General features: G+C 39.4%; 1 protein-coding gene across 5 annotated transcripts in view; it reads left to right on the forward strand.

Moving 5' to 3' along the window:
- rubcn (RUN domain and cysteine-rich domain containing, Beclin 1-interacting protein) overlaps positions 1-13,861 on the forward strand; it is a 39,930-nt gene that overhangs the window by 8,711 nt on the left and 17,358 nt on the right. For 3 of the 5 annotated variants that reach the window (XM_031902046.1, XM_031902048.1, XM_031902047.1), the window contains exons 3-9: positions 4,884-5,037; positions 6,291-6,374; positions 7,346-7,505; positions 8,528-8,634; positions 9,941-10,082; positions 12,450-12,908; positions 13,122-13,166. In XM_031902046.1, the coding sequence (XP_031757906.1) occupies positions 4,884-5,037; positions 6,291-6,374; positions 7,346-7,505; positions 8,528-8,634; positions 9,941-10,082; positions 12,450-12,908; positions 13,122-13,166 (1,151 nt within the window). The remainder of the gene's footprint in view (positions 1-4,883; positions 5,038-6,290; positions 6,375-7,345; positions 7,506-8,527; positions 8,635-9,940; positions 10,083-12,449; positions 12,909-13,121; positions 13,167-13,861) is intronic. The other 2 variants (XM_012963359.3, XM_012963357.3) reach the window with 1 other exon arrangement.

Here is a 13,861-nt window from a genome sequence, read left to right on the forward strand (position 1 = left end):
CCAAATTATTTTGTAATTAAAAATAAATGTTTAAAAATCTGAGCTATTAGTCATATTTTGCCTGGCCCTAAACTATTCCTCAGGAATAGATCTGGGTAGTCGGTTACTTTCTCTTTCCATGCATCACTTCCTAGATTTCATTGCACTGCTCATATTGCCTGTCCCTCCTCATGGCCTATAACTGTGTAGCCTGTGCAAGGGTATAGGCTTTAGGTCCCACATTCTGTCGCAGAAACAAGATTTGGGGATAATGCAAAGCTTGCTGTAATAACAGTGCCCCCAAAATGGCACCTATCTGCTTGCTCCAAAAGCAAAACAAGATTTTAATCATTTATATGGCCTATGTAAAGTTTATTTTGCTCAACTAAAATGATATAATATGATCTGGAATGTATTTTTAGGGTGACAAGTCCCCTTTAAACTAAATGATTTAATTACTTGGACAACTAAAAGTTTTTAAAGAATATATGTAGCTTCTTCCTTTACAATGGGAAAAAAAAAACTTTACATCCCACACTGAAATACCAAATGCCAACTTCATAGATTTAACGTTTCTGTGTTACATGTGGGATCCTATTGTGAATGAAACTGCTGTCATATAAAGGGTTAAACGGACTGTAAAATTATATAGCATCTCTTTGAGCCAACAGTTTCCATTTAGTAAAGCTCATTTGTCTTTGTATTTTTTTTTTTTTTATGAGACACCATATAATTTCTTCAGCAGAGGTGTTCTTCCTGCCAATAGTTGTAATAGCAGCAGTAGCAGCAGTGTTTGCTCCAAGACATGCCATGTCATTTGTGGTGTAAGGAGGATGTCTTTGCTGAGATATTCCTCTCCTGGCTGATACATGATAAACAAATACTATTAATAATTTGTCAATAAACATCCGTATAAAAAAATGCCCAGTGATGTCAGTTTTGCCAACTTAAACTTGTGTATTATAAGAAATAAGGCACACCCTACTGTAAATGTAAAGATAATTTGTCACCTTGTTCCTTAATATTGTCATGGAACTTAGCAGTGACTTAGCATTTCACAATAGGAGATTCATCACTGCCTGTATAAATGCAAATGTACAGTGAAAGTTTATTCTTCCATAGTATTTGTCTCATGTATTAGAGGGAAAATGAAAGACAAAGCTTAGTTTTATATTTTTCATTTAAGGACTGAAGCAGATTTATTGGTTTGTTGACATGAATAAAATATATTCACATGAGATGCACTTTGGTCCTTTGTTAGGGGGAATGCAGTTCTAACCCATTAAATAATGCTCTCTTTCATAGGACATCATTTTAAAGGAAAATAAACAAAATTCATGCATTGCTTGCAAACTGCAGTCTGTAACCACACTATTATGTACATATGCTCCATTTGTACCATTAACATAAATTTAATAACTAGTAAATATCCAAATCCATGCTGACTTGGCATAATAATGTTTATTAATTCAGATGCAAGTAATTAAAATAGCAATCATTATTTTTATAGCTGAGAGAATAAAGGTGACGCACTTATTACACAATTAATGATTACGACAGTAAGTAGTTGGTTACATTTGAATAGCTGGTGAAGTATCTGTTTGGTTACAGGATATGCCTGGAGTACAAAAAGCCAAAGGGTGTGTCCCATATGGACTTAACACTAGCTAAACCCTGGTGTAAAGGCATCTAGTGGAGTCTAATCCAGTGTTAATTAAACAAGAGCACCCACAAACACCTTAATTGCCACCAATATTCTATGCTTTAAGTTGTCTAGACTTGCTAATTGCCATCCTCTGTCTCCGATCAATATTTAACATGTGGACATTCAGCACTCTAATTTCCCTTTCCTTGTGCATTGAGCAATCTTTTGCACCAAGAAGCACCTTGACAATATAGTTACTGCTTTTTGTGAAACTACTATATTTGTGCCATTATAGATACATTAAAATGAATGCTTAAAGTGGACCTGTCACCCAGACATAAAAAGCTGTACAATAAAAGCTCTTTTCAAATTAAACATGTAACCCAAAATCATTTTTTTATTACCACATCCATACCCTTTATAAAAGCATTTCAAAATCCCAGCTGTCAGTCATATACTGCCTGCCCCACCTCTATGCCTTAGGCATAGAGGTGTGGCAGACAGTTACTTTCACTTTCAATTCAGAACTTTTTAGATGTTGCTGCCCTCCTCTCATTCCCCCTCCCTCCTCACCATGAAATTGTGTAACCAGTGCATTGACATGGGCATTAGGTCTCCCCATACTGGCACAGAAACAAGATTTTGGCAGGATGCAATGCCTGCTCTGATAACAGTGTCCACAAAATGGCCCCTGCCTGCTTGCTGCAATTGTGAATTCCAAGGCTGAAGAAACTAAGATTAAAATAATTTATATAGTGTAAGTAAAGTTTATTTTGCTTGACAACCACAATAGAAAACAATTTGGAATTATTTCTTAATGTGACAGGTCCCCTTTAAAGGGACATGAGTACCATCTGAACACGTACAAGACAGGATAAATACATTCATTTTTCTGTGACTTTCCCATGATTATGATCATAATCCACAGAGCTGACATATTCCACAACACTTTACAGAGATTGTTTATCACTCACATCAGTCCTTGCTTAGGAGTTTAGGTTCCTGTCTCACACTTTTACATATACTATGGTTGGTATCATCAGGAGCAATATAAACTTTCTGTATATCTGAGAGATTATATTAATATGTATTTATTTTGTAAACCACTCTGTGTGACCTGTTATCAATTCCAATAGTAGTACCTGTTCCCCAAAAGACCTTAGAGCTCATTTACTTATTGTCCCCAACCTTACAAGGACACAGAGCAACATCCAAGGGGTTGCTCCTGAGGCACTGGTTGGGTATCACTGACTTACAGCATGGCAGTTGTGGGCCCCACAATCAGTTGTGCCAGGGGCAGCAGAAGATGTTTTTGGTTGGGGGCCAGGAGAGGGAGGATTTTAAAATGTTTGGACAAGCTCACTTTTTGTGGCCAAAGAGAGCCCCTCTGAAGCCCATGCGCTGCTACCAGAGCCACCAGCCTCTCTGTCTGCGCCCCCACCACTCTGCCTCCATTTATCCGCAACTTCCAAAGCCAGGGGGGCCAGGGGGGCCATGGGTCCCCGGTTCCGATGTCTATGAGTTGCGCAACAAATTCCTTTCATGAAAGGTTCTTGCATTTCTGTATATTTGCGCTTGGTGCCGCTGCTTTCCTCCTGCCTTCCTTTCTGAATTGAATGCTTCTGCACCTTTTGACACAGGGGACCCCTAGAACTAAAACCACTGCAAACCATTGTGCTTGTGTCAAAAGGAGCATATGCACCAAAAGTGTACATGGCACTCTCATGCCAAATGCTAGAAATGAAGCCACCCAGACTTCCGATCCGTGTCAGAGTACAAGCACAATTACAGTATATATTTTGGTATATTGAAAGCTATAGCATCCCCCTGGAGACTGCAACATTACTTCTATTCTGAGCAATGCTGTATTGTGGGTAAAAAAACATGAGGAGTACATATGGAAGTGTGCTTTTCAAACTGTGCCTGTGGTAAGTAATTGCCCGCTGGTGCCCTTGGTAAGGAATGGAAGAAGTGCAAGTAATGGGAATGGGTAATGAATGAGATGTGTGGGTCAGTGCTGTCCAACTTCTATGGTTCTGAAGACCAGAATTTTTCTGGCCTACATTGAGGAGGGCCAATAATGGAAGCCGGTTTTTACCACACCCCCTTTTTTAAACCACACCCACTTCAAATCACACCTTGTTACCACAAGAGATTTTAAAACCATACCCACATTAATGGTGGCAGCACACCCATCATCCATATGTGAAACTTTATCAAGTTATATTAAGACATACTCTAAAATCCATATGCCTCCTCCCCTGTGGGTAGCACAGCAACACCTGCCAGGTTCACCTCACACAGGCAGCACAGCGCAGGCAGAGTATGGCACACACAGGCAGCACAGGGCAGGCAGGATGGCACACACAGGCAGGGTAGGGCAGGCAGAGTATGGCACACACAGGCAGCATAGGGCAGGCTGAGTATGGCACACACAAGCAGCATAGGGCAGGCAGAGTATGTCTGAGGTCCTACAGGTGTGAACAGTACAGGGGCTTACAGCCTGAATCTGAGGTGTGAACAATGCAGAGGGCCCTATTAATCTCAGTACTGATACAATTTAATGCTTACACAAAAGTAGGCAGTCACAGCAGACAGATGGGGGGGGGGGGGGGAGCCACTGCCCTTCTGTCAGAGATTTGTTGTAGGTAGCAAGGGGTGTGCAGGCAGGAGAGCTCCTAGGATTTGGGCAGCTAATTAGCATTGCAGGGTTATCGATTAACCTGCAACCAGTCACTTATTTGACAGCTTTTAACTGGAAGACAGCACCAGCAGGCAAGAACCAAGCAGCCTCTTGTTAGTAGGTAATACTTAGAATAAGGTTGTAAGTGCACTTTTACTATGTTTGAATGTGACACAGGCAGCACTCTACCTTTTAAATTAAGTAAACCTTTTTATTTTATAGTTGTGTCCTCTGTGCAAGGGAAGGATAGTCAACTAGAACAACCCTATTCTGAATTTACAGAGTCTCAGCAAATACATTTTTGTTTTGCTGTTTGGTTCTCTGCCTTATGTTTCACTTCCACATTTTCCGCCCAATTTCATTGAATCAAGTGTGAACAGCAGCAAGGTGCAGTCGGCAAAATGTGTCCAGATGGTCCAGAGTATCTGTTTAAGGCTACTGCCACACAGACAGGTTATATCTTGTTTACAGTGCATTTCTTGAAACATGTTATTCGGTAAAAAGCAGCATCAGCAAGATGTCCATTTACTTTTTCTTCTGATAAGAGAGGGTCCCTCTGTATTTCTTATTGTGTAGGGCTGAGCACTCAAGGCTTCTGGATAGTCTGAAGACCACAGTAGAAGGGTTGGTGTCAGGCAACAGCAGAAATGTGTGGTCCAAATATGGTGGCCTGCAGAGGTTGTGTCGTGATATGAGCAGCATCTTTCAACATGGACTAATATGTGATCAGGTAATGTATATAATCTGTGATGTATTTTTCTTTAACTAAGCGCTACAGAGTCACTTCGGATATTATCTCATGTTAGGATATGTTCACAGAGGGGTGTTTTAGCTGCTGCAAAATCACGAAGTATTTTTCACCAGTTTCAAAATCACTCCGCTTGTCTTTGGAGCATACATTTTGCACCAGCTCCCAAATCCTTTGATTCCTGCTGGGAATGGGACAATATCCTACTGATAGGGCTGAATGGGCGATATCACACCAGGGGCCTTTGCTTCCTTTTGGTGACCAATGGAAAATTTTCACCAGGATTAATAATCCCCAATCCATTAGGATGCAAGAAATATTGATCCAAATCTGGGCATGTATGTATGTATGTTCATCGAATACATTTTTTTTTCATGAGGAGTTATAGAGACTGAACGTAAATGCGCGTTTTTGGGTCTTGCCCTAAAAATGAAAAAAACCTTTTACAGCAAATATATGCTATGTGTTTTCCTAGTTGGTTTTCACAACATCACAACATGGGTAACACAATTAAAATGCTTGTTAAAGAGACATAGTTTTTAATGAAATGTTTTTTTTTTCTTGGAAACTTGCATTACTATGTGTCAGTTAACCAATAAATGGTATCACATTATGACAAAAATATAATTTTTTTCTTTTTCTGTACTGTGGTTAACATGTTTCAACCTCTAACATAGATTCTCTCAGGAAATGAGCACAAGCCATTGCTGTGCTGAAACAACCAGGTGTCAAAAAATTTTAATATAACATTCACTTAGTCTTGGCTTAATTTTCTGTATCATTTATAGGAAGCATTTATAAGTGTTGATCACAAGAACGCTTTTGAGCATAATATAATGGGTAGAATATTGTTTAGACAAGAGATAAAAGGTGACTAAACTTAAACAGAACTGACAAGCTGCAATGGCAAACAAATTAATGGATAATTAATCTATGAAATGAGTAACTTGCATATTTTGATGTTTGCTCTTAATGTAGCATTTACCAAAAGGCTGTGAGTAAGAAACTGGATTCAATTTTGTCCTCTTGGTCCACTTACTGTATAATCAGTTAATTTCAGGCCCTTCAACAGTTGGTGATAACATGTGAGTGATCAACATGTGAATGATAAACAATCAGGAGCATACAATTTTATATGTGGTAAACTGTTGCTGCTTGTGGTCTTTTGCATTAACACTGTATCCTTCTTAGCACTGTATAGTTTGCTTTCATGCTCTATGCTTGTTTGTGCACAGGTGTATTGCAAGCAAAAAGACTACTGGAATTTTGTGAAGAGCAGCCAGCGCCTCCATCCTGGAACATCCCCTCAAGTAGAGCAGGTAAGTTCAGTGTAAAATTGTCAGAAATTACACATTTATGAATTCACGCAGTGTTGCATTTTATCTAGGGGTTTACTTATATTTTTCCTATAATGATATTTCAGCAAACTGGGATAATGGGTATATATCTACAGGCCCCCTACATAAGCTCCCAACCTCATCATCCCAACTTCTGAAAGATGTCCCTGTTCCCCATTATCTGTGTGCCAAACGCAAAGCTGCTTAGAGGAGTTTGCAACTGCCTTGTTTGCCCACTTTTCATTGTGAGACACCATCAGTGAGACACCAGGCTGTGAATGCCGAGCAAGAGCATATGCACTGAATGCCACTAAAAGGTCTGCTTTTAGTGCACATGCTCAGTGGTCTATTTGTGTAGCCTCAGAAGGAGAATTTAAATCTTTTTCTGTGTTCTGTTGCACTATTGTATCCCAAATAACAGAGCTTGCAGCCTCTTTGGAATTATTTACAATGCACAAGTACCGAATCAAAGCACCATGTGGCACGTGCTCAATCGGACACCAGGGCAGTGGTGAAGATTAAACAGCTTTATTCATAAATCCTGACGCATTTTGTGTGTATACACACGTAGTCATAGGTATAAAAAAAACAGACACAGCTTCATGTTTAAAAAGCATTTTGGAACCGCATTATCAATGATGTCACTTCCTTTGTTCAAAAACAATGAATACAATTAGAAACCTTTGCATTACAAATATTGCTGAATAGATATCCATATTAACAATTCTGAGTTAAAATAGCAAAGAGGAAGAGGAAAAAAAAGAAACTAAAGGGGGAAGAGTGGCTTGTTCACCAAAATGCTAATTTTGTATGTAAATTCTTTGGCTGAAAAATAAATTCCCTTTCACAGCAACTGGTTGTTTCTCCTTATTCCCTTCACTGAAAATAAAGTCTCAAGCAACTAGTAAATCCAAAATTACTAATCTTGTGGGATTTTTTTTTTTTTTTGACAGTTCCTGCTCTTTTTTGAGAACAGCCAGCGGAATTGTGAAAACATCAGTGAGAAGGATAATGGCAAGCTCTGGTTGCAGCACAGTTTGCAATTCCATTGCCTATCAGCTCAGCTAAAAGCATTGCTTGGCAACAGGCAGTACACCAGAAAGTTTTACTCAGGTATTTTGCAAAATATCTTCTGTATGATTTGGAAAGAAAAACCTTTTATATATTGCAAGGAGTAATGAAAGTATATTGTTTAATTTTTAAAATAAACCTATTTTTTTAGTATTTTACTCATGCACTTACATAGGTTAACCACAGCACCTGATGGGTTGGCTACACAGAGGATAACTGAATATGCTTTTGACTTGCAAATAAGATACTGCTTGCATATCAGTTGTATGATCTCAAAGTATTTTTTGGCTCGTGTACAACTGAAGGGAAGAAGCCACTTCCCCCCTGCATTGTACAGCATGCTAAGGAGGTAATATAATAAAAGGTGCAAACCTTTCTTCAGATCTGGTAACTCAGAGCAGGCAATTAGCAAGCAGAATTTACTATTCAATTGTTTTAAAATAGGCATCTGAAGGCTGAATCCATGGCTTCTATGGATTACAGAGACAAATGAATGATTTGATAAGAACCTTAGACTCTTGCACAATTCATAAATGTTAGCAAATAAGGCTGTTTCTTAGGGTTCTGGTACACGGGGAGATTACCCGAAATTGCCCCGCCGCGTCTGCCATCCCGCCGGCGACTTACATGTTCGGCGGTGGGATGGCAGGGGGATGGCAACTCGGGGAGATTAGTCGCCCGCGAGCAGGGAGTTTTGCCGCGGGCGACTAATCTCCCCGTGTACCAGAGCCCTTAGGCTAAAGCCCCATGGAGAGATTAGTTGCCTGCGATAAATCTCTGCTGCCACGGGCGATCTATCTGAAATGCCTTTCCACTGGCAGCAAAGTGTGTTTTTCCTAAGTCTGGCAAAGTTTCCTCCTGTAGGCAACTTTGTGTAACTTTGGAAAAAGAAGCAACACATATGCCTTTCCATTGGCGATTTACTTTGTTGCCAGTGGAAAGGCATTTAGGAGAGATAAGTCGCCCGCGGTAGCAGAGATTTATCACAGGTGACTGATCCCTCCGTGGGGCATTAGCTTTATTAGCTATGTTTTTATATTTTCAAATGTATCTGTTTTCTCCAGAATCTGCCTTTTTACTGAGTGAGGCTCATGTTGCTGCAATGTTCCAGTGTCTTGAGGCCGTAGAACAGAATAATCCCAGGCTTTTGGCTCAGATTGACACATCTGTGGTAAGAAGATCAAGAAAACATGTGAACCTTGAACATGAAACATATCGCAGAACAGAAAGTGTTTTTACATGACTGTTGAATTCTTTTTATTTCTTATGTTACTGGGAACTGCTGAGTGCTAGAGGAATAGCTGTTTTCCTGTTTAGCACCTTTTAACTAAGTTTTTCTACTGCACCAGGGCTAGATCTGTCCTATTGTATGATCATTCTCTTTGAATTTTTAAGCCTCTAACTTTTTAAAAATCTTGTGCAAAAGGCATTATAACAGGATTGGTCATCTCTGCTGAGCCTGCTCACATAATAATTATTTAAGAAAAGAAAAAAACATGATTTTTCTATTCAGTTAATAACTAACATTTATTTCAGTTATACAAACTGATACGAGCAATATACATCCTGGTTTGGGAAACTAGATAGTAGTATAACGCCCACTAATCGGGTAAATGTACAGCTGGGTACCTGGACAAATACCATTTTGCATCACTACATAACCCCAGTGTATACAACTGAATTTGTTGTCTTCTTTTCTGTGGTAAGGGTGCAGACCTGTTTTTTGCACTCTGCCTCTTTTAAAGGCTACTTTTCAAAATCGGTTACCAAGTGTATCAATCTAGCTTACAATTTACATTAAAAATAGGTCTTCTCCTATTTCAAGTAAGGGACCAAGCAGAATATACCATAGTGTAATCCAATGTATCTTTGTTATTAATTTGCAGTTCAATCAATCACACTATCAGGTTTAGGGTATCCGAAAGTAAGGTTACCTGCAATTAAAACAGACTTAAAGAATCTGAGAATTTTTAAAGAAACACCCTACCTTTTGGGAAACCACCCTAAGCTACCCCTCAGGCTCAAACGCATACCAACAGTCCAACCATACTTTGCTGTGTCCTTCTGTCTTTCAGGCTGGGCTGGTGGCAATGTGATTCTCCAATAGGATGGAGTTATGTTAACATTAGGATCCTGCCTTGCCTTGCCCTGCCCAGCCCAGAGTGACAGACACAGCCAGCTCTCTTAGCCAAGCATATTCATGGTGTTGTGTGTCAGTAACAGTAAGAATTTCCAGTTTATAAGTCATGTTAAGGGGGAATCATGTCATTTAGAATAGAAATATTTCAAAAATATTTAGTCAGTTTTAACACTTTATTGCTGGCAAACTAGATTAGTATACTATAAATGCAATACCACATATGATTCACAGGATGGCCTTTTTTAACACATTTTGTGATGTCCTATAGTCTTACAGTTCTATATTAAATATAATTGTGCAACTGATCCCCAGTGACATATATTATTCTTCCCCACAGCTTGCTGGCAAGAGACAACTCAACATATCAGAAAAAAGTCTGAGCCTATCAACCCTGCCGGGATCAACCGGTATCCCATACACTGATAACACTCCGCATTCTCTGTACAGCTCCTATAGCAGTCTTCAGTCTTTTAGCTCTGGTAAGATTATGGGATTAGAAGAACTTTAATGTGTTAATAACAGTTATATATGTTAAAGGGGATGATAGATGCTTCTAAACTATGTTAGTAAGTAAAAGACTTTATTTGTCAAAATAAGTAAAATTGTCTTAAAAATGTACCTTGTGTACAAGACAATTGTAAAACCATCAAAAAATGCTTGCTTACCCTTATTGATGCAATGAAGCACCTATTGCTCTGCTGGTTATCTTAGCATGCTGCTGCTGTGTGGTGCACTCCCCTGCCTCCATTTGAGTCAGTGGGGATGAGTGGCTGTTGTTTAAGGTTTAATTGCCCTGCTTTCTGGTGCCAAGAGAGGTAAGTTGTTGCAGCTTGCACGTGGATTTCCTAGGGAGCAGGTACCCAATCTTCTGATGCAGGCGGTGGTTGGCCATTGCATTTCTTGTCCCATTTCTCACCCAGCTTTCTCTTTGTGTGCTGCTTTTCTCTTGTGGCAAGGGGCCTCCTGTCTGTGCAGATACATGGAACCATGGTGTGAGTTTGCAAGAAGGTTGTAAAACATCTTGGATGTGTCAAACATGGATGACATTCCTTTATTACTACATTTTACTGTGCTCATGTTTTGTTGTGTATGTTAGGGAAAATAAATCTATGGCAAGCATTGCTTTAAAAATTAAAGTTTGAGTAGGAGATACTGGGGCCGATTCACTAAAGTGCGATAAAACGTGCGCTATTTATAGCGTGCGTTAAAAATTTTATCGCGTCTTAATTTTCGCAACTTTTCGCACGATTCACTATAAGCATACTTGCGCTATTTTACGCGCGATATTGCATGCGTTATTTAACTCGCAAAGACTATTTCCATGCAGTATTTGCCGGTACATGCGCTAAATAACGCACCGCATATAAATAGTAGCTTAGAAATAGTGTATAAAAATTGTCGCCGCATATAAATAGTGTATATAAATTGTCGCCGCATATAAATGGTAGCATATAAATGGTAGCATATAAATAGTAGATGCTTATAAATAGTAGCCACTAGTGATGAGCAAATGTGTTCTGGTTATCTTTAGTGAAAAATTAGCAAATCTTTTGAAAGATCCACGAAACGGCAAAAATGTTGTGCGGGCAAAAAAATTGTTGCCCGTGACTAATATTTTTTGACGCCTGTGTCAATTTTTGGATGTGCGGTGAATTTTTGCGTGCCAAATTTTTTCATGCATTTTGCCATTGGCAGATTGTTTTGCGAAACGCATGAAAAAATTTGCCGCGGAAAAATTCGCTGCACGTCCAAAAACTCGCTGCGAATCCATGCCTGCCGAAACATTTCATCACTTGTAGCCGCATATAAATAGTCGTGCGAATAAACGCACGCCATGTTAGCCATACACGCCAATACTTGTGGAAAATTACTGTATTAAAAATGACCATTTCGCTGCAAACTGGCAGCTGCATAATCGCGCTAATTATCGCGTCTAATTTAACGAAAAAAAGTGTGCGATAAATTTTATCGCACTTTAGTGAATCAGCCCTACTGTATATTAAACAGGATTGCAAAAAAACAGAAACATTCTCTGATAACAGGTTTTATTTAGAAGTACATTTGGCATGTAATGTAGATTGGAACCTCTTGATGTCTTCATTCATTGTGAAACGATAATTTTCTTTATAAGGAAGCTGTAACATTTTTTTTCTACACAAGACCCCTACGTTCCTGTATATCAGTAAACGTTTGTATTAAAGGGGCAGTATACCCTCTTCTACAGGACCCTCTTTTACTAGAACCAAGTCATAGGGGCACATTTACTAAGCCACGAACGGGCCGAATGCGTCCGATTGCGTTTTTTTCGTAATGATCGGTATTTTGCGATTTTTTCGGAAAAATGTCGCGACTTTTTCGTTACTAATACGATTTGTGCGGAAAAACGCAAGTTTTTCGTAGCCATTCCGAAAGTTGCGCAAAATCTGGCGATTTTTCGTAGCGTTAAAACTTGCGCAAAAAGTTTCGCTTTTTTCGTAGCGTTAAAACTTGCGCGTTAAGTTTTAACGCTACGAAAAAGGCGCAACTTTTCGTGCAAGTTTTAACGCTACGAAAAAATCGGCAGATTTTGCGCAACTTTCGGAATGGCTACGAAAAACTCAGGTTTTTTTGCGCAAATCGTATTGGTAACGAAAAAGTTGTAAAGACGCCGAAAAAATCGCAAAAAATACGAAAAAGTCGCAAAATGTTCGTTTTCAAATCGGAATTTTTCCAATTCGGTTCAGATTCGTGTCTTAGTAAATGTGCCCCATAGTCTTCCATTCATGTTGAACAAGGAGGTATAATGACCATTTAAATAAAATATATACACTTCTCTATATAGTTTATATATTTATGTTTTCATGCAGATTTCCGGATTGACCAGCAGAATAACCTTTACAGAGCTGTATCTGAAAATGAATCCATCATTGTCTCTGTTGCTCCAGCTGATGATTCACCCCCACATGAAGCATTTTCACCTGTTAGTGAGATGAGTGTCAGTACCCTTACCAGCCAAAGTGAGGATGCTGGCAGTCCAGAGGATCCCCACAGTGAGGCAGATGATGGTCCGGAGTACCTGGCCATTGGCAACATGAGCCGACGTTCATCCAGTCAGAGTAGTGAAAGTTCAAACCTTTTCTCTTGTAACTCCCAAAAAACAGACTCTCTAAACTCAACCCCAACGGCCCCCCAAAACACATGTTTACTTAGTGTTCCTCGGCGCTCCAGCTTCTCTGAGATTCAGTTTGGGAATGGACCTTGGCACACAAAAAAAAGCCATATGCGCTCACGTTCCGACACTAATGTAACCATAGGAAAGCCCCAAGGTAAGAACAATCATTTTTTAATAATTTAAGACAACTGGCAAACAGCCCAAAATTGACTGGTTTGAGGTGCTTCTTTGAAATATGCCCTGTTTACCCTCAGCCTAAATTGTCTGGCTTGGATTCCACTATGCTGCTTTTTTTTTTTTGTTTTTCGTCCATGTATGTTATCTGTAATATTTTCTCTTGCTTTAACCCCTAAATGGCTGACATTAGGAAGTGACCGGAATATCAGCATTATAATGGAAGACCCTGCAGCAGGTCTGGCATCTAATCTCTTGCGCCATCCCATGGCAGAAGCACTGGTGATGTTTTCCTGAATCACACTAATTCCAAACACCGTAGAATTAATAGTTTTTGTCATTGGATTGTGATTCAGCTGAAATTAACAGAATGCATATAGCATGTAAGAATTCCCCCTCTGCTATTGAGCAGGATGCAAATTTTCAGTGCTTTCAGCCTCCCAGGCAAATAGTTTATTACCAGTGCTTCTTCCATTATTTTGTAATGCAATGTACTCAGGTAGTGCTAGCACTTTCAGCTAGGCTTCTCCTACTGTCATTATACAGTGGATATCCCCTTTTTAAAGAACTGTCAATTTTGAAAGGGAATTTTGTCATAGCATGCTGTATACTAGGCTGCAAGATAAATGCCTGTTTGGGGAACGGTATAATTGTTTCTTTACTTTACGATTTCACCCTGCGCACCAGTGCCCTAAACTTTGAACGATAGAACCGCTTTTCTTCAGATGCCACCAACTCTGTATACACCAATAAAAATGTATAAGATTTCCTAGTTTCAGTTCACATTAGACCTATCTCATTAAAGAATACATTTCCCTTTTTACGCAATATGCCAAAAAGTGATCAGCTACGACCTTTGTACATTGCCTTATTTTCCCCCCTTTATATATTTATTGCATGTGCATATTGTGGAAACATGTCCCTTCCTCTCAG

This window comes from Xenopus tropicalis, chromosome 5, assembly GCF_000004195.4.
Source record: "Xenopus tropicalis strain Nigerian chromosome 5, UCB_Xtro_10.0, whole genome shotgun sequence".
Taxonomy (NCBI): domain Eukaryota; kingdom Metazoa; phylum Chordata; class Amphibia; order Anura; family Pipidae; genus Xenopus; species Xenopus tropicalis.